Genomic DNA, 21,110 nt, shown 5'->3' on the forward strand with positions numbered 1-21,110 from the left:
CATCCTCATCGAAATGGTTTATAGCAGAATTTAGAGCATAAGAAATATGTTTGGCACTTGTAGAAGAGCAGAGCTAAATGCCATAAACCTTTTTCAGACAGTAGGCTGGCCTATCAGAATCAATATTTGTGTGTAGACAGGCTTCACCAAAGAAAGCAGATGGATAAAAACGGTAAAATTAGACATTCAGATATTTCAGACAAAAACAAACCAAGACATAATACACAAATAGGCAATGAGACGAAAAATCAATATGATTATAATAAATAATGCCTTCCCTAAACAACAGTGGTGGAAAACGTACTCAAATATTTTACTTAAGTAAAAGTATCAATACTGCAATGTAGAAAGTAAAAGTCTGGAATGAAAATTGTACTTGAGTAAAAGTACAAAAGTATTGATATAAAAATGTACTTAAAGTAGGCCTACCAAAAGTAGCCTATAAAGTAGGCTACTCATTATGCAGAACGTCCCGTTTCACAAGGTAGGCTATCTTATAAATGTGTTAAAATCTTTTGAAAATAGCAGATCTACAAGCTCACAATACTTGAGTAAATGTACTTAGTTCCTTTTCACCACTGTAAACGACCCATATTCTGTTTGGCTTGTCAGCCCCCAAACATGACATGACGTGTGACGGTGTGTGATAAGGGCGGTGTCAGTGACAGAGAAAGTTTTCACAGAATATTGCATCATTCATAATGAAGCCAACAATAACTTGTAAGTAACAGCCTGGTGCCACTCAGTCTCTGCATATCTGCTGTTTTGAAGTTCGGTCCTCAGTGCAGGCCAACAGGTGAGTTCCCTATACTTTTATTTAATTGTGGGCTATAGACAGTGGTGGAAAAATTACTCAATTTATAATTGTAATGTAATTAGTCATAACTTTAAGGTTACAGCTAAAGGTGGGTCTGGTTTTAATTAGTCTACTCCACTGCTGGGTAGGTTATAACCTATAATAATACATGATCATTCATCACTTTTGGAAAGCACTTTGGGTCAGCTGCTGTTGTTTTGCTTTATGAATTAATTTGACTTGACTTGACTTGACTTGACTTAATGTAGCCTCTGTTTTGAATAAATAATCTACATCTGTAAAGTAACTGGTAAAGCTGTCAAATCATTATAGTAAAGTAAAAAGTACAATATTTGCCTCTGAGATATAGGCAAGTGCAGTAGAACCTAGGCTATAAAGTATCGAAACAGGCAAAAAAAAAATCTACCTCGAAATTGTACTCGAGTAAAGTACTTGAGTCAATGTACCTAGTTACTTTCTAACATTAATTCATTATTAATTAATTTATTGTCGTTTATTTTTATTCTGTTAATGCAAAAAACAACAGGAAATTATGTCGAATAGCCTGTAGGCTACTGTATGTTGTCAGCCTATTTGTTATACAGTAATGTAGCCTACATCTCATGAAGAGGACTAATCAAAATATTTACCTAAACAAACAAAAAACGTGTTTGACCTACTTTCAGTGTTAAAGACCTCTGGACAAGACTCTTGTCACAAGAGGATCTTGTATACCAACTTGTAGATATCCCAACCCACAAGAATAAACCACAGATCCTCACAATGGTCTTATCTGCTGACCGCAGAGCATCGTGAGAGAGGTCTGATATATTGTGTGGGCCTATGTTTACTCACACAAAGTGCACACCAGGTCAACCAGTTTATTGTTTTGTCAGATCCTAGATCTATAGGTTAGAACTCTGAAAAGTTTAGCTATAACTTTTAATGGTGAGCCAATTAGGGGAGAGAAAAAACTACTTTTGTGGTTTGCTAATCAAAAGAATGTGATGCATCTTGTTCTTTAGAGCAGTAGTTCCCAAACTTTTTAGACGTTTGCCCAGTACCCAAACTAGTGAAAATAGCATATAAGCTCACAATGCAATGCAGCACTGTGAGCTTGTAGAGCGGTTATTTTCACTATGTTAAACATTGTTTTCTAATTTATGGAATTTCTTAGATTTGTTTTTATTTATTTTTGTATTCATGAAATTCTTTTTAAATCGTTGAATTTTCTTTCAAATGTATTGTAATTTTTTTTAAATGTTTTGACATTTACTCGTGACCCATAAAAAATGGTCCGCGACCCAAAGATGGGTCTCAACACAATGTTTGGGAACCAGTGCTTTAGAGCACTATTTGATAGACTGTGTAGAAAGCTGCTGCTTAATCAGCGTCATGACGTCTTCGTCGGAATCGCACTTCAGCACCTGCAGAGCATGGACAGCGTGCTGCCTGCAGCGTCAAGATTAGACGCAGCAACCTGCCGCGCCCATTTAGGACGCATCTATACTGCTGCTCTGTATTAAAACCAGTGGTGGAAAAAGTACTCAATTTTTTTTTACTTTAAGTAAAATAAGTATCCATACTGCAATGTACAGTAGACATACTCTGTTACAAGTAAAAGTCCGGAATTCAAAATTGAATTGAGTAAAAGTACAAAAGTATTGGTATCAAAATGTAAAAGTGGCAAAAAAAAGTAACGAAAGTAGCCTACTCATTATGCAGAAGGTCCCATTTCAAAAGTTTTAGATTTTGAAATTAGCAGATCTACAATCTCACAATGCATTGCGTGCTAGCTCACACATTGTGCGCTTAGATCGGCTATTTTCAAATGACCGAAATGTACATAGGTTGAAGTGGTTAATTTATGTTTTGTAATAATAATCAAAATCTACAAAGTAACTATACTAAAGTTGTCAAATAATTGTAGTGGAGTAAAAAGTACAATATTTGTCTCTGACATGTAGTGGAGTAGAAGTAAAAGTACTGAAAATTGGAAATACTCCAGTAAAGTAAAAAAAATACCTCAAAATTGTGCTTAAGTACAGTACTTGAGTAAATGTACTTAGTTACTTTACACCACCGATTAAAACGTATGCATTTAAGTACATGTAAGTACCAAACGTTTACAAGAAACATGGTGTTATTATTTGTATTGATAATTAAAGACCATGTTGACCACTTAAACCCTCAGGGGTCTATAGACCAACTTGGTCCCCTCCTTTTTCCTTCTACACCAAATCTTTTCACCAATCTACAAGCTCGTTGAAACTCAATGCTTTGTGAGCTTGTAGTTCTGCTACTTTCCTCAAATGTTTCCCCCATAGGGACACTTCATGTGTTTGAATGATTCCTCCTTAGTTGAATGTCTGTGTTGTCCGAGAACTATTGTTTTTTCTTGAAAATGCTTGAGGCAAACTGTACATCCCCAAATGTCTGTACTATGGCAGTGCTCTTTCTCATGTAAATATGCTGAAGACAGTCAGCAACACAACCTTTAAAGATTCATGAAAGCAACTTGATCCTCTCTCTTCTTGCTCACTCAGAGTTGGAACAGCTGTCGCATTATGGCTGCGTTTCTACATCACTGCCCCTTCCTGAAGTCGGCCCCTAAGCCGGCGTTGAGGAAAACGGGGGCCGCCTTGCTCTCCTTCGCTGAACGGTGCCCCCTCATCGCTCGGCAGATCACGGTCAGCAGCGCCCCTTCCATGGAGAATCGGAATGGCGTCTCGTCCCGCAGTCCTCCAAACCCCCTGCCCCCGGCGGTGGACCAAAAGAGGCAGTTTGCCCAGTTGGCGGCTCAGGTGGCCGTGTCCGTGTCAAAGGGATGTCCCTTTGTCTCCTCCCAGATTGGGTTGGTCCGGGCCAGCCCTGAAGTGCAGGAGGACGTGACAGGGGAGCCCAACACAGGTACACAACAACTCACAAAACAAACAAATCGTCTCCGTAGCCTATACTGTACATCACTTCCACTGTGCTGCTGCCTGCAGTCAGTGCTCAATCACACAATAAAATCCTCAGTGTTAATATAACTCAGAGAGTTAGTACATTTGTACATTCTCTGAGTTAAATGTACACTAAGTTTTACACTAAATTACTGTGCACTTTTGCAGGTCAAACTGGTCGACAAGATCAAAAGGAGGCAACATGTCATTGACATGGCCAAAGAATTGTTACTACAAGCACAAAATACATTACAGACAAAATGACACAATTAGGACCTTTATTGGTCTTCTCTCCTCAATCACAGGTCTGATGAGTTCCATCCTCCCATCCTCATTAGCTGCAACCAACACTGTGACCCACCTACTCAAAGACAGCATGGGTGAGATGCTATTGGATGAAACCAGCAGATGCCCACTTCTCCTTTTGACCATAATTTACTCATTTGCTGAGCATGTACTATATGCTCTTCAGCAATGACACCCTGCTTCACATTCACTTTACAGACACTTGTAGTTGAGTGCCTCTCAGTAAACCTCTGGCTGTGCCGTCAGAACAATTAAACATGCCCTGCTTAAGGTCATGTCGATGGTTGTGGTTGAAAGAGAGTCTCATTCAGGATCCAAATCCTCCTAGTATGGATTAAACTCGTGATATAACTTGAATATCATGTTTCTGCCTCCTACAGTGGGCCCCAGCTTTGACTACGACAATTTTTTTGACAAGAAAATCGTTGAGAAGAAGAGCGACCACACATATCGTATCTTCAAGACCGTGAACCGCAGCGCTGAGATCTTCCCATTCGCAGAGGATTACTCTTCCTCTGGGAGGCAGGGCACCCCGGTGTCTGTCTGGTGCAGCAATGATTATCTTGGGATGAGTCGGCACCCACAGGTCATCAAGGGAATAAGGTAGAAAATAACAGTTAAAAAAGACCAATAGCCTTAATTAATTAAGCCAATGAACTTGTTTGACTGGACTATGATAAATGTATATAAACATAATATGTATCTACTACACATTACGCCTAGTTCTGTTACTTTCTATGTTGATTGATATTATTTGTTCAAAGTAGATAATAATCAGTTCTGTTTCAACAATTCAGTGGTGACCTTGTCCGTTAGAAAAGTTAAAACATTATTTAAGTGTGGAATCAAATTTATAGGAGTTTCAGAATAATTAAGACTCGAGTCCTGTAAGGCTTCATGATTACTTATTAAATAATCAGTAATCATCACTCGTAGTCGAGTGCCTCTCAGTACAGCCCCTGGCTGTGCCATTGAGCTGTATCATCAGAACAATTTAACCCTGCTTAAGGTCATGGGACTAACAAGTGCAGATAAAAGTTTTATCTGCGCTCGTTAGTATTTCCTTTAACCTTTATCTTTTCCCCCTTTTTTGTCTTGAATTTACTCGTTCAGAGATGCCCTGGAAAAACACGGTGCAGGGGCTGGTGGCACCAGGAACATCTCAGGCACCAGTAACTTCCATGTGGCCCTTGAGGAGGAATTGGCCCAGCTCCACCAGAAAGGTGCAGCCCTGGTCTTCTCCTCTTGCTTTGTGGCCAATGACTCCACTCTCTTCACTCTGGCCAAGATGCTCCCAGGTAAACGGTGACCTATCTGGGTCTGAGACAGAGTTCATAAATATTAATATGTAAATTATTATAACTAGAAAAAAAAACATCCTTCAGGAGTTTGTCCCCATCCGACCTGAAAGCACCTCCATACGCCCACCCCATCCCCCATTCCACAACAATCGCCCAGCCCCCCTGACACGATTTTGTGAGTCATACTGCCATATGCTGCCCTTTCACGCGCTGTGCAGGCAGAGGTTAGGATTTTAGATTCATGAGGGAATATCTGAGACCGTGTTTGTGGGAATGAGACCTGCTCTATTGACCTGCTATGCTCACTGTGACATACAGGGTGTGAGATCTACTCGGATGCAGGGAACCACGCTTCAATGATTCAGGGCATCAGGAATAGTGGAGCCAAGCGTTTCATCTTTCGCCACAATGACAGCAGACACCTGGAGGAGCTGCTGAGACGCTCTGACCCCAAGACTCCCAAAATAGTGGCGTTTGAGACCGTACACTCCATGGATGGTTAGTATTTTTGGCACCTGTCAGTGGGGAGTGTTGGGTGGGAGGAGTAGGACTAAGGCTCTACGTCCTCCTGGTGGTTGCTCCTCACTGGCTGGTGAGTCAGTAGGATACGACAGCAGTGTCAACACAGAATTGTGTGCGGGGAGGGATCAATTGGCATAACAACTACATTGGGGAGAAAAAGAGGGTAAAGATAATTGGCTACTCTAAATTTATAAAAAAAGATGGTATCCCTATTAAATTGAAGACCAGGGCCTGATGGGGGAAAATTCATTTAGATACAGTGCAGTAACACATTGGAATACGTTGCCCACCTATCTGAAACAGAGTGCTTCTCAAACCAACCAGGTAATTTTAGTGGTTATGCATAGTCTCATGCAGATGGAGTTGTGTAGGTGTGTATCTATGTGCACATACATGTATATACTTGTGTGTGTGTGTGTGTGTGTGTGTGTGTGTGTGTGTGTGTGTGTGTGTGTGTGTGTGTGTGTGTGTGCGTGCGTGCGTGCGTGCGTGCGTGCGTGCGTGCGTGCGTGCGTGCGTGCGTGCGTGCGTGCGTGCGTGCGTGCGTGCGTGCGTGCGTGCGTGCGTGCGTGCGTGCGTGCGTGCGTGCGTGCGTGCGTGCGTGCGTGCGTGCAAGCATATACATATATACATAGATATATTTAGTTATTACATTTTCTGCCTTTGTTCACTCCTGGTTAGTTAGTCAATTAAATTAATAAATTTAAATACGTAAAGGTGCGTAGACTGTTTGCCAGTAAACTGTAATGCTACTGCTGCCTGATGCTGCTACTGTGTCATAGTCTGTTATGTGTTTTGGAAATGTATTGTGTTTTTATCCTCTGTGATATTGTGTCTGCTATATGTTGTGGAAGTACTGATGTGCTCTTTCCTTTTATCACCAAATAAATTCATTAATTCATTCAAGGTTTAGATCCATACTAGTTGTTATTCTTTTTTGCATATTTAGTTTTATATTGAGATGCCTCATGCCACAGTATTAATACATACATGATTGGCGTCAAAGACTGGCTTCCAAGTAATCTGATAACGGGTACTGCACTTAGTACTCTGATAACGTACTAAGTACTCTGACAACATGTACATAGTCTTCCCAAATGCTAAAAGGACAGTTCAAACCATGACCGAATTGGGCTTCATTCTTCTCACATGCTGAAGCCCATGTGTCCTCTCCACCAGTAACCTTACTGACATTCACAGCAGTCATTTACATTCTAATTTTACTCGCTGGGGCTTTCAGGTGCCATATGCCCTTTGGAGGAGCTGTGCGATGTGGCTCACCGTTACGGTGCCCTGACGTTTGTGGATGAGGTGCATGCTGTGGGGCTGTACGGCGCACACGGAGCTGGAGTGGGCGAGAGGGATGGCATCATGCACAAGATCGACATCGTCTCTGGGACCTTAGGTGAGTAATTTGTGAGGACCAGCATAAACCTGTTGTTTTATCTCATTCTTAACACCACTCCTGCTCAACGTGAGAGCTGGTTGACAGGATAGGGGGTTCTGTGATCCCAGAATTCCCTATTGAGATTTCACAGGCCTGTTTCTTTTTTTTTAAACTTTGTTTTTATTATTTTATTCTTTTTAGAACAGGTAGGTCATGTTGGGCATCACATTACATTAAATGAGTACATTTCAGGTATATTTAACACTCTTATGTTGTGGGCTATTCAGTCCAGAGGAGAGCTAAGCTGAAATATCACAGGCCTGTTTCAACCAACATTTCAATGGCAGTGCCCACGTGATAACCCCAATGATTTACCTATTCCCAATGATACCAGCATTGCACCAGAGATATGGTAATTGCATTAGAATTAGATTATGTGCATAACTAAATTGCCTGTCATCTCCTTGCTGAAAATAAATAGAACTGATACCTGGGCAACATTCCATGGAAATCCCTTGCTAATAGAATGGCATTTCATTATCATTTGCCCTTTTGTTTCAATGGTAGCAAACATGCATATAGGCAGGGCAAGGCAAACGGCGGTCATAGATTAACTCAAGCCAAGTTCTGCTCTCCTCTTTACCCAGTCTCAATTTAAAGCCAAATGACACTAACTGACGCTGTCATGTGGCCAACATCAGGGCAGTGTTAACTCTTACCATCAATGACGCTGCCATGATGTCAGCTCATCGAGGGTATGAGAGCAGCTATCTCTTATCAGAGGAAACACAGCAGCTATCAGCTGCATGCCCCGCTCTACTCCCATGCTGGCTGTAGTGATAAAACATAGAGAGCCTCTACACCAGTGGTTCTCAACCTTTTCAGGCCGTGACGCCCGAAAATAATCATATGCGAACTGGGGAATTGAGGCTCTACATGATTTAGTTTGACTCTGTTCCACAGATAAATATTGTGAAAATAGCTGATCTACAAGCTCACAACGCCTTGCGTTGCGAGGCGTTGTGAGCTTGTAGATTGGCTATTTTCTTCTATCTTCTATCTGTCTTTCTTATATTGTTTGACAATCTGGCCAATGTTTGACCAGTTGAGTTTTTATAGTATAGTGGATTTATAGTATTTGTGGATTTTTTTTAGCTATTAAAAAGGTCTTAAAAGTCCCTAAATTGTCACTTCACTGTCATCTGGGGACCCCCCCCCCAAAAAAAAAAAATGTATGTGGAGACCCCCCTGGGGGTCCCGACCCACAGGTTGAGAACCACTGCTCTACAATGTACATGGCTTCAAGTTAGCTGTGAGGTGCAGTGTCGACATCCCTGGTCAATTACACTGTAAAGTGCGAAGAATCAATTAATATTGGATTGCAGCCATCAGGTTTGCCGTACACAAGGTGCAAATAATAGGCCTAATAATAATTGAATGACCTTATTTTCCTCTTCTCTCTGCTCCAGGCAAAGCGTTTGGCTGTGTGGGAGGGTACGTTGCCAGCAGCGCAGCCCTGGTGGACACGGTGCGTTCCTACGCAGCCGGCTTCATCTTCACCACCTCTCTGCCCCCCATGGTCCTAGCCGGGGCTCTGGAGTCTGTCAGGGTCCTCAGGAGCCCGGAGGGCCAGGGGCTGCGCAGGTCCCATCAGAGGAATGTCAAATACATGAGACAGCTGTTAATGGACAAGGGACTGCCTGTGGTCAACTGTCCCAGCCACATCATACCTATACGGGTACGATATACTCTTTACAAAAATGTAATCATAGGAGAACCATTATTGGTGCTATATAGCACCTACAGTACCTATCTTTAAAAGGTGCTATATAGCACCACAACCATCCCAAAGAACCACTGAAGAACCACTGAAGCAGTTTTTTGAGTGTATGCTACTGCTAGCATTATTATGTCACTGAAAACTCTTTATCTTACTGATTCCTGTCTTTTATAGGTCAGAGTAATAACATCCCTTGCCATAACCTGTGCAATGATTTAAAGGGCAAACTCAATATATCACATTTCAGTAGTGTCAGAAATTTACCACATTACACTCCGACCATTATCACATTACCATTTCTGTGATATACTATATGAGGGCAGTTAATCATTGTCATAAGTCGCATTGCTACTTCATACATGGCTACGACTCGCTTTAATCTTAAAATTATCTCAGATTAAATATATAGCATTTGTGTACTTAGTGTATTATTCAATGGGTAGTGAACAGCAACAACACAAGATTAAATAACCAAATGTTACCGTTCAATGACCATTCTATAGGTGGGCGATGCTGAGCTCAACTCCAAGGTGTGTGACATCCTCCTGGAAAGGCACAACATCTACGTCCAAGCCATCAATTATCCCACTGTGGCCCGCGGTGAGGAGCTGCTCCGCCTGGCTCCCTCCCCTCACCACAACCCAACCATGATGGAATACTTTGTGGGTGAGTGGGTGACCTCTGTCAAGGGATCTTTTCATAGAAATGAAATTAGGGTTGTTCTGGTAGAAATCCAATTAAGTTAAGTATAGGGGGACAGTGGCAGGTGCAAATGATTTATACCTCTCTGTTCTCTGTGATATTGGCCCCATGGCATCCATTTGTCACCACGTACGGTGGGAACTATCTGTCTATCCACCCGTTCATCTATCTTTGATATATTGTATTCTATTATTCTTCATCACTAGAATATTCATTCTTGTTTTGGATTGTTATTTACAGATAAACTGGTGGAGGTATGGCAGGAGGCGGGGCTCCCGCTTAACAACCCAGCCACGGCTTCCTGCACCTTCTGTGACCGCCCACTGCACTTTGACCTCATGAGTGAATGGGAGAAGTCCTACTTTGGCAACATGGAGCCGCAATACATCACTATGTATGCATGAGACTATATTAAAACACCACATACACTAATTACATACTAACATATCTAATTACAACATTAATAAATGTTATTACACTGGATGTCATTATTGACCGTGAACAATATTCTTCAGGTGCTAAAATGTGCATAAAAAAGCATTTGCGTGTTTCTATTATGTGTCAGCTTTCCCGGATATTATGCATTTTCGATTCCAGTATTATCTTGAGATATTATTTGTCTTTGAATAAGTAGTTGCCAAATCGTATTGTGTTTGTTGTAATAAATTTGATTAAATATGAATATTTTAGTCAAAAGTGTTCCTCCTCCATTTTAATGGCATAAAACCTGCACACGGGCACTTTTTATTTCTATTGTATAAGGATGATAGTTTCTATTTTATTAAATTATGCTATTTATTGTCATGTGATACTGGACATCCATGTTGTATAACACAATGCTTGTCTCATTTTTGTAAAAAATGTCATTCAAGCTCAATAAAAAAAAGATCTACTAACTGATCTTTGAATGGAGAATGAGTTATTGCAGCAAATAGTTTATTACATACGTTTTAATAAAAATAAAAATGAAATTAAGATGTTGGACATCTCTATCGATCAGAACACTACTACAATATTTATGCGACAGATCTGTGATAGACAATACTGTTAGTATTTCAACTTGGAAGACATAATATTAAGCGACATAGATCATAGGCATAGAGACCATCATAGGTTTCCACTTTCAACCTGGTCTCTCCATTTTGGGTGTTGGATGTTATTATAGGTGAACATTTTCAAAATACAAATTCAAAATGTCTCTACTTTTTTCAAAATGTGTTATACGATGAAGTATTAAGGGCACAACTTATGACCTCTGCTGTATGTCATTTCCTTGCTCTTCCCTGTGTTTTATGTCATTCGTTATTGTTCTGTTCGATGAAGAAAGAAATCCACAAAAAGTATCTTAAAAAAAGAACCCTTAAAAATATGTTCTTCGAGACTTTGGGTAGATTTCTCCATCAGCTCCTCATCAACAGAGTGATATTTGCATAGGCACTGATATGGTTACTGTACATTAGGCAAGGCTGGAGATCTTTCTTTTGGACTTAGGATATCCGTAACACTAGTTCACATTGCAGGGGCTGGCAACTTCACGTTTGACCCTTGACCTGAGTCTGCGCAGCTCTGTGTTGTCGCTGTCCACCGCCAAGCCACTCTCAATCAGCGCCCAGGCTTTGCTGAGCTGCTGCTCTCCATAGTGCTGCAGGGCCCCTCGTAGGAAGCATTCAGCCAGGCGCAGCCGTCCTATACCAGCCTCCACACACTGGATGGCTTGGCCCCTGTGCAGATCCAGGGCCTTGGTAAAGTCCTCCAGAGCCGGGCCCTCTCTGGAGCACATCACCAGACTGCGGCCTCGCCGACACAGATCCTCGGTCCAGACCTGGGGGTCGTCTGAGCAGCTGGAGTCAGAACCCCCGTGGTTCTTCTGAATGACTCGGTCCAGGTCAGTGATGGCACGTTCATGTGAGCCCAGCTGGGCAAAGCAGGCGGCACGTTGGCGGAGGTATTGGAGTCTGTGGTTGCCCATGGCTTGTACTGCCACAGTCAGGAGGCTGACGGCCTGATCCCAATGACCGCTTGATGATACAGTGCTGGCCTCTTGAGCTGCTGCCTATGATTACACATTATGCAACACGATACATACAGTTAGATATGTATCGTATAATAAAGATTCAAGATATACAGTACCTATATATTTGGCATATAAATGGTTGCGTCCACTTGGTTTAAAAATACTTGTGGTGTGGTGTAACAAATATTAGTGAGGTCTCTTCGCTACTCTTGTGCTGAATCTCAGCTTCATTATGGCTATCAGGTGTCAGAGAGACTTCCAGTTGAGCAAAAAATAAAATGTCTCACAAAGATGGAAACAGTGCAGTACTGTTATCATTTTGCAGTCTGTAATCACTCAGGGTCCATATTTGTTTGTTTTTTTACCATGAAAAATATTAGCGGCCCGGTTATTACCATTTTAATACATCATATTAGTTGTCCAATAATGTCCCATGGCTCCACCCTACTTCTACTGTACCTGTGCCACTCGCTTCCTGTGACTGAGAGGGATCAGGGTCAGCAGGAAGTCCAAATTGGAAGGGTCTTTCTCAGCCAGTTTGCTGAGCTTGTGGGCCGCCCCACGGTAGTTCTGCTGCCAGGAGTCCACCACCCCCACCCTGGCCTGGGCCACCGCCTCCCTGGGCTCCTGGCCAAACACCTGACTGAGGTGAGCCCCTGCTGCCTTCACCTCACCTGGAGCAAATAGAAAGTATTAGCAGGAATCCATTACCAATTCAAACGTGGTGCGGCCGTCACGGGAAAACAAAACAAGGGGCTTATGATTCCATCTCACCAGTAATTAAACAAAATGGAAACAAAAAGACATTACAATTACAGTAAATTCCAACAACAACAACCCTCTAAACAATTCTCCAAACAATTCTCCAAAGTACACAAAGGCTAAATAATAGATAAAGGATCTTGCTGAGAATACTAGGTACAATTTTTGGCACAGCTCCTCTTTCACCTTTGGCTAAGAGTGTGTCCACATAGAGGAGATGCCATCTGGGGTCTCTGCAGTCTGTCCTCATTAGGGCTCCACCAATCAGGAAAGCGTCTCTGAGCTGCTCTTCCTGGCAGGGGACGGCCTTAGCGGCCAGGATCGCTGACAGGTTGCTCCGGCAGTGCTGCTGCAGCCAGTCACACACAAGTTTCCGTGCCTTATCCTTGAGTGACAGGATGTCTTTGATGACTACATCAGAGCTTATCTGAAGTGCCGCCAAGAGATCCTGAGTGCATTCCTGTGACAAACAGAGACGTTTTTCACGATTTTCACGTTTCAATGTAACATGCACCTTGACCTTAAAGCTATAATCTGTAGATTTTATGTCTCTCCCAACGGAGAGAGGTCATTGCAATGATGTCCGAACTACAATAAAGATGACAGCGTAGCCTGTCCAATCCGGTGCACCGTCTGCTTAAAACAACTTTATTGACACCGTCAACCAATAGGTGACAATGACGCCAGGGTCAATGGATGAGTAGAGATAGCCTGGCGTAGACGCAGAGTGCAATTATTTTTTGCACTCGCAGATTCGTCTGGTCCCAGGCTAGAGTAGAGAGACCACCTCCAACCATGTTTTAAAATAAGTCCCAGCATGTAGTTTTAAGTCAAGATTAAAATTAAGATGTATTTACATCTAATTGTCTTCTTTACAATATTTTAAAGCTTTAAAGTTTTGCGTGCAAAATACAGAATGTTTAAAATCAGAGAATTTCATTTCTTTCCCAAAATCCCAAATGTTTATCAAACAAATTGATGTATATCAATAAGGCAATTCTCAAGTGTCAGCACAATTTCATAATGACATGATATGCTACTGTGCCTTCTGTTGGTTCAGCATGAGATGTGTGAAGCCTCTCCCACAGAGAGCCTGTACATGGTTTGGGTTCTCCTTAAGAGCGGCACTGAAATCAAACATGGCTGTCTTTCGCTGACCCAGTAAGGCATAGCACCTTGCTCTCTCCACCAAGCTGTCTGCTGCCCCACCACCTACAGTAAAACACAAAACAAATTATACTAATCATTTCATTTCTCCAACAAACAACCAATAAGTCTTAAGGCCAGTCCACATCAATGTAATTCCTTGCAACTCCTTGCGATTGCAACTACTTGCAACCATTATCACCAAATGGCAGTTGCAAGGAGTTGCATTGTTGTGGACTGTTCTTTACAAACTGTCGTGAAAGAAAGAACACAAAAATTTTGTAACAAAATAAGTGACAAGGAATCAATAACAAACATCAAGGTCTCATTAAACAAATCAAAAATGTATTCACCAGATGCCATGATGGCGATAGAAAGATAGGCCACCGCCTCCCTGAGGTTGACCTCATCTTTCGTGGCCTCCAGGATGCGTTTGGAGGCAGAGTGGCAGTGGCCTTGCAGCAGTGCCCTGTCCTTCTGATGTGCCACTGCCAACAGGGGGCGCAAGCAGCTGGTGTCACCACACTGGATGAGCTTTTTAAGCAGCTGGGAGGAAACGGGAATTAAACCATGATGCCGTTGACTCTAAACACTGTTTGTTGAGAGGATGAACACATTTAATAAGCTGACAATACAAAGATCTGTCACAAAGCATTGGGGGAAACCGTTGCCAGGGGAAACATCAACTACTGAATTTGATTGGAGCGCTCCAACTTTAATTGTCACTCCTCCAACATATAGTGGCATATTCTACTTCTTACACTTTTGAACACCTATACGTTTAGGCTAAACAGACATTACTGTCTATAAGCTGAACGGTTTAGCTTACAGACAGTAATGTCCGCAGTGTTAACTTATCCATTTATAAATCCAACTACAAATGTAAGGGTTCATTTGGTTATGTTCAGTACACAATTGAGTTAATAACCACCTAGAATCCTTATTCTGGGCATGTCATAGTAGGCAAACAGCAAAATAGACAAACATTTGGGGGACATAGCACATGTGCGACGTGTTGTGAGCTTGTACATCGACTATTTTCAGCGAAGAGATTTGGTGTAGAGTAGACTGTAGACTAGAGGATAAAAAAGGAGGTGACAATGTACAGAGCCCGGTCAACAAAGTAGATAGAGTTTAAGGGCCGTTCAAAGTCCCTAGATGGGTCTTTAACGTGTCTAAGTGGTTAGCACCTATATTTACATGCCCAAAATAGGGACGCTAGGTTGAAAGCGGTTTCAGGATTTTAACTGCCATGCTTCTGTACAATCAAATAAATCCCTCGGCACACCCACCTGATTAGCATCATAAAGGAATCCTCTGTGCAGTTGCAGCAAGGCGAGGCGTGCCAGTATTGGGGCCCTTGGGCTGGCAGATCCAAGGGCCAGGAGTAGCCTATAGGCCTCCTCCACACGGCTCAGCTGGTAAAGGGCATCAGCTGCCAGGATCTGAGGCCCATCAGCACTGGGCTGAAGCTCCATTAGCAGAACAGCGAGGGAGTGAACCCCACTGGGGGTCCTGATGTACACAGAGAGAGAGAAAAAACATCAAGGAACGTTGTTTCATTCATTATGAAGTATTTGTTCCTTATTCACTTCCTAATCATTTTTTTGTTAAGTTAAAATTATGATTATAGCAGAATTTTGTTTGTGAAATGTAATTTAGACATTGCAGAATTTAGGGTCTTTAATATGTTTAAAATACTTCTGCTTAAACATTCTATGTTTACTATCTACTGCTCACATTACACACTATAAAATGTCATTGGTAAATACACAACCTACACAAAGTACAAACAATTCCGTAGATATTAAGTAAGGTGAAAATTAAATGAAGTGATGAACTGAGAGTGAAAAAAAGTCAGAGACTAAAAACATGTGCTGTACCCTGCTCTCTGTTTGTCTCTTTTCATTGGAGCCTGTGGCTGATCTCTCTGCTGCTGCTCTTGGGATTGTTCACCAAGACTGGAGCTGGAACAGGAGCTCTTCTCTCCAGTCCCTTCCAGCATGACTCTGCCCTGCTCCTGCAGCACCGTAAGCAGCAGACCCCGGCAGTTCCAAGGCACCAGGCAGCGTACTGTGAGTGCAGTGTCCTGGGACTGCAGCCGGCTGGCTGTTATGTAGTCTAGAGCCGTGAGGTAGTGACGGCCTCCAAGCATGCGGATGAGCCCTCTGCCACAAAGCGCCCGCACGCAGCTGGAGGGATGTGGGGCGCTGTGCTCCATCACCGCCTGGAAGTCCTCCATAGCTCCATCATGGTTGTCGGAGAGAAGACGCGCGTAGCCACGAAGCACCTGCACATTTAGATAGATTTTTCATATTTTTGCAGCTGCTCTGTTTCAGAGATGTAGAAAGACAGCAATATAGAAACATCTTGAATTATGTACAAGTGTGTGTGTGTGTGTGTGTGTGTGTGTGTGTGTGTGTGTGTGTGTGTGTGTGTGTGTGTGTGTGTGTGTGTGTGTGTGTGTGTGTGTGTGTGTGTGTGTGTGTGTGTGTGTGTGTGTGTGTGTGTGTGTGTGTGTGTGTGTGTGTGTGGCCAGACAATATTAATGCCATCCTACATTTACCATGTAAGAGACAAGGCAGGTAATAAATGGAGGGCCAGAAACATTTTCTCCTTAGACTAATGCATAAATCAAGTCACCTGTACTGTGTTCTGGTAGCTCTGGTGCCCTGGGGCAGCAGCCAGCTGGCTACAGATGGACAGGGCCTCCCTGTGCTCCCCTCTGAGCAGGAGACAGTCAGCCAGGCGAACTCGCAGCTCTCTGCCTCCCCCATCGGGTTCCAAGTGACACAGCGTCCTCAACTGGGCGATCACCGGATCCAGGAGTTCCACTCCTTCAGTGGACCGGAGATCTGGACGAACCAACACCCTCTCCCTGTAGGCGGACAGGCCCCTCTCTGCCTGCTGGCGAAGGTGGCTACGGGCGGCTATCCCTGTGCCATGGTCCACGAAGAGCTTCTGGAAATACAGTCGTGCGGTGGCGGGGTGGATTTCAAACGCCTCTCCCAAGTCCCTGCATGCCTCTGCGCCTCGTCCACCAGCTGAGAAATGGGCTGCAGCTCTGCTGGTCAAAAGACGTGCTCTGTTCTCTGGTGGCAACTCCTGGGCTGCCTTGTCTTTGCTTACACCTGTCTGCAGAGCATTGTATGCCTCTGCACTCTCCCCAAACCGGCCTGTCAAAAACAAATGCGCCGCTTTAAGTTCTTGTACTTCCTTAGACCCAGGGGAGACAACTGACAGAAACTCAAGTAATTCCATTGAAGCTTCTGGGTCTAACTCATCCTCACATGTTCTAAACTCTGATTCCACATCAGATGTTAAAGCTGATGAACACTTTAGTGATATTTTATCTGAGAAGGCCCTCGCTATTTTGGGTAGGTGCTGAGCTTGTCTGTTCTTGACCAGTGTCACCGTTTCAGATTTGTTTTTCCGGTAAGCTTGGAGGTAAAGTCTCAGCCCCTTGTTGCTGTGGGGCTCAGAGAACAAGCAGGCCAGGGCACGGGTGAGCTCCAACACCAAACGCGTGGAACCGTCTGGATGAGGGCTCCTCTTCCCCTCAAGGAGAGCCGCACAGCGAGCGAAAATCTCCTCGCAGCCCTGACCACCGCTCTGAAGGAGAGATTCCATCTTGAAAATGGTGGCCGATATGTTGTTGGGGCTGAGCGTGGATAGAAACACAGCCGCCAGGCCTTTATTAAGACCTTTCTCCAAGCCCTGGTCCTCCCCATTACCGTCGAGCCAGGACTCCAGAGTGGAGGTCACCCTGGCCAGGTTGCTCTCCTCCAGGGCTCGCATGTGAGACACAGTGGAGGTGGCGTGAGTCCTGAAGGCAGCAGTGTAGAGGGATGTCGCCCTTCCCAGCTCTCCAGCATTAAGGCATTTGTCGCCGTCCCTGCACAGCTCAGAAACCTTGGCCACAGGTCGACCTGTCATGTTCAGGCAGCTCTGTTCACCATGGGTTCATAATATGGGACCTGTAAAAGAAGAAATAGAAGAAAAAAAGTTGAGATAAAAATATAGTATATTTTTTATGCTTGATGGAAAACAGTAAATAGTAGGGCCCTATTTGATGTCTTGATAAGCACCTTGACCACAATTGTGACTGACTGCACTTTTCTGCAGCCTAATCAAATATCTGACCTTTTCTTTTTAATTAAAAAGAGCCTACCATGTGCAAATTTTATAGCAAAACCCGGCACTCTTTAAGTCTACTACAATAAGTTTGTCCTAGGCTATACAGCCAAATGAGCCAATACCAACGTCCATACCAATGGTGTAAAGTAACTAAGTACATTTACTCAAGTACTGTACTTATGTACAATTTTGAGGGATTTTTACTTTACTGGAGTATTTCCTAATTTCAATAATTTTACTTCTACTCCACTACATCTCAGAGGCAAATATTGTACTTTTGCTCCACTACAATTATTTGAAAACTTTAGTTACTAGTAACTTTGCAGATATCAATTATTATATTAGGCTATAAAACATACATTTTGTACCTTTTATTTACACATAGACTATTTGAAAATAGCCGATCTACAAGCTCACAACGCATCAGATCGAAACATTTTAGTACTTAATTTACTTTGTCTCAAGTATATTTTGATGCGAACACTTTTGTACTTTCACTCAAGTAACATTTTGAACACAGGCCTTTTACTTGTAACAGAGTATTTTTTTTATTGTGGTGCTACTTTTACTTAAGCAAAATATCTAATCTGAGTAGGCCTACTTCTTCCACCACTGTCCACATCTCTGGACAGTGCATGTCATCCACTCACCTGCTCCAGTTTCTGTTGTGCATCCCGTTGCCAAGTAGAGCAGTTGTTGCCCGATAATTATTTAAAAAATGTTACATTTTGTAGCTTGAATTTCAGCCTCGAGACAATTAACCGTGACCAATGGCAGTTTTCCTAACGTATTCATCCTCTGCTATCGAAATTCCTGAGACGGACTCAGAACACAAAACCATGGTCCCATTTGTGTAACTCAATAGCCCTTGTTGAACTGTTGTGAACCATTGATATCTTGAATGCTCTTATGCTGACGTCATATCATTGTCATCTGTCAATCACAATCAGTAGGGGTTGTACTAACACAGCTGGTGGTAATAAAGAGATCACGGCTTGCTCACTCGTGAGATTCAGTCAGTGTCATGTGAACTACATGCAAGTGTGTGGCGTCTTTTATTCCTCCGTATTTAGTCCAAGGCTATCTAGACCTTTGCTGGTATGGCTGCTGCGCCAACAGGTTATGGGCCCAGAAAGGATTTTGGAAGCCGATGGAATCGTTTGTGCTTTGACGGGGATGAGAAAAACTACGAGTTGTGGGAAACAAAGTTTCTTGGCCACCTGCGTCTACAAGGCCTGAAGAGCACCATATTGAAAGCGCCCGAGCCTGACAACGGCGGGGACGAAGAGGATGCAGAAGAGGCCGCGGTAAGAGCCGCAGAAGACGTTGATAAAAATGAAGAAGTCTACGCTGAACTTATTCAATTGTTGGACGATAAAAGTCTGTCTCTGATCATGAGAGATGCAGCGGATGATGGGAGAAAGGCGTTGAAGATTCTGAGGGATCACTACGCAGGTAAAGGAAAACCGCGTGTGATCAGCTTGTATACAGAGCTTACGTCTCTCCAGAAATCTGCCAATGAGAGCATCACAGACTATATTATTCGAGCAGAGACTGCCATCACAGCACTGAGAAATGCAGAAGAGATTTTGAGTGACGGTTTATTGATAGCTATGATTCTGAAGGGGCTGCCAGAGTCATTTAAGCCATTTTCCATCCACACTACACAAAGTGACGAGAAGATCACCTTCGCCGAGTTCAAGACGAAGCTGAGGAGCTACGAGAGCACTGAGAAGTTCAGTGGAAGCTCAGTTGACGACAGCGTGATGAAAGTAAGAGGCAAAGACTTTAATGTGAAGCTGCTGTCCTGTTATAGCTGCGGCCAGAAGGGCCACAAGGCCCGTGAGTGCAAGGCTCAGGCTGCTGGTCACAGGGAACAACAGAGACAGTGGTGCAGTTTTTGCAGGAGTTCCACGCACAGTGATGCAAACTGCAGGCGGAGAGGACGACGAGACAACGTGAAACAGGCCATGGATGAAGAGGACCACGACGACGACCACCACCACCACACATTCGCCTTCAAGGTACGCCAGGTGGACAGCGACCCGGGCGGTGGACTGAAGCAGAGGGGGCTTATGGTCGACACCGGTGCTACATCGCACATAGTGACCGATATGAACAAATTCAAAGACTTTGACGAGAGTTTCGAGCCACGAAAACATGTCCTGGAGTTGGCTGATGGAGTGAGGGCCTCTGGCGTAGCGCTGAAGAGAGGTGCTGCAAAAGTTTGGCTGAAAGACAATACGGGTCGAGAGGTGGAGACGATGCTGACGGGGGCGCTGTACGTCCCATCCTTTCCCCAAGACATTTTCTCGGTCAAAGCAGCGACAACCAAGGGAGCCACAGTCATATTCAAAGAAGGACAGAACAAGCTCATTCACGAGAACGGTACGACATTTGACATTAAGGTGTACGATAGATTGTTTTATTTAAACACAGTTAATGATGAGAATGTTGATGAATGTCATGGGTGTTTTGATATCAAAACATGGCACGAAATTCTAGGTCACTGTAACTACGAAGATGTGTTAAAATTGCAAAATGTCACTGAGGGTATGGCAATTAAAGGCAAAACTGATACATCTAATTTGACATGTGAAGTGTGCACAAAAGGTAAATTTGCTCAGAGCAGGAGCAGAGAGCCAGATGAAAGGGCAAAGGCTGCACTGCAGCTTGTACACACAGATTTGTCTGGACCTATAGATCCTACTGCTAAAGATGGGTTCAGATACACATTAGCTTTTACTGATGACTATTCAGGAGCAGTTTTTGTTTATTTTTTGAAATCTAAGAGTGACACAGTCAAGGCTACTGAGAAGTACATTGCTGACGTTTCACCTTATGGCAAGATCAAATGCATTAGATCGGATAATGGTACAGAATATACTTCTGGTCAATTTCAATCATTGCTAAGTAAGAATGCCATCAGACATGAGACCTCAGCTCCTTATTCACCCCATCAGAATGGGACAGCTGAGAGAAATTGGAGAACATTATTTGAAATGGCAAGATGCATGCTAATTGAGAGTAACCTACCAAAAGAGTTGTGGACATATGCAGTTATGACTGCTGCTGTCATTCGAAATAGGTGTTTCAACAGACGTGTAGGACAGACTCCATACTATATGTTGACAGGAAAGAAGCCTAATCTTTCAAAAATGAGAACATTTGGGTCACCATGCTATGCTTACAAGCAAGACAAGAAAAAGTTGGATTCAAGATGTGAAAAAGGTATTTTTGTGGGGTATGATAAGAACAGCCCTGCTTATTTGGTGTTTTATCCTGACACAGGAAAAGTACTCAAAAATAGGT

The 21,110-nt window shown here is 43.2% G+C and overlaps 2 protein-coding genes across 3 annotated transcripts; one reads left to right on the forward strand and one right to left on the reverse strand.

The window, feature by feature from the left end:
• The first annotated feature begins 659 nt into the window (after window positions 1–659).
• LOC308097347 (5-aminolevulinate synthase, erythroid-specific, mitochondrial-like) lies at window positions 660–10,639 on the forward strand. Of its 2 annotated transcripts, XM_080445104.1 has the most exons (10): window positions 660–796; window positions 3,343–3,706; window positions 4,047–4,121; window positions 4,428–4,650; window positions 5,161–5,345; window positions 5,667–5,846; window positions 7,111–7,275; window positions 8,727–8,995; window positions 9,541–9,703; window positions 9,980–10,639. In XM_080445104.1, the coding sequence occupies exons 2-10, from the start codon at window positions 3,364–3,366 to the stop codon at window positions 10,141–10,143; spliced, it is 1,767 nt and encodes a 588-aa protein (XP_080301230.1). In that variant the 5' UTR covers window positions 660–796; window positions 3,343–3,363; the 3' UTR covers window positions 10,144–10,639. The 2 variants fall into 2 exon arrangements, with proteins under 2 accessions (XP_080301230.1, XP_080301231.1); XM_080445105.1 differs by lacking the exon at window positions 4,047–4,121.
• A 604-nt stretch (window positions 10,640–11,243) lies between these two features.
• ttc34 (tetratricopeptide repeat domain 34) lies at window positions 11,244–15,903 on the reverse strand (the record flags this gene model as incomplete). The annotated part of the gene is made up of 7 exons (XM_080443826.1): window positions 11,244–11,792; window positions 12,213–12,427; window positions 12,702–12,975; window positions 13,561–13,727; window positions 14,015–14,207; window positions 14,954–15,176; window positions 15,545–15,903. 7 exons carry the CDS (start codon window positions 15,901–15,903, stop codon window positions 11,244–11,246), a joined length of 1,980 nt encoding a protein of 659 aa, XP_080299952.1.
• Window positions 15,904–21,110: the final 5,207 nt, after the last annotated feature.

This window comes from Gymnoscopelus braueri (assembly GCF_963280865.1).
Source record: "Gymnoscopelus braueri genome assembly, chromosome: 12".
NCBI classification, from domain to species: domain Eukaryota; kingdom Metazoa; phylum Chordata; class Actinopteri; order Myctophiformes; family Myctophidae; genus Gymnoscopelus; species Gymnoscopelus braueri.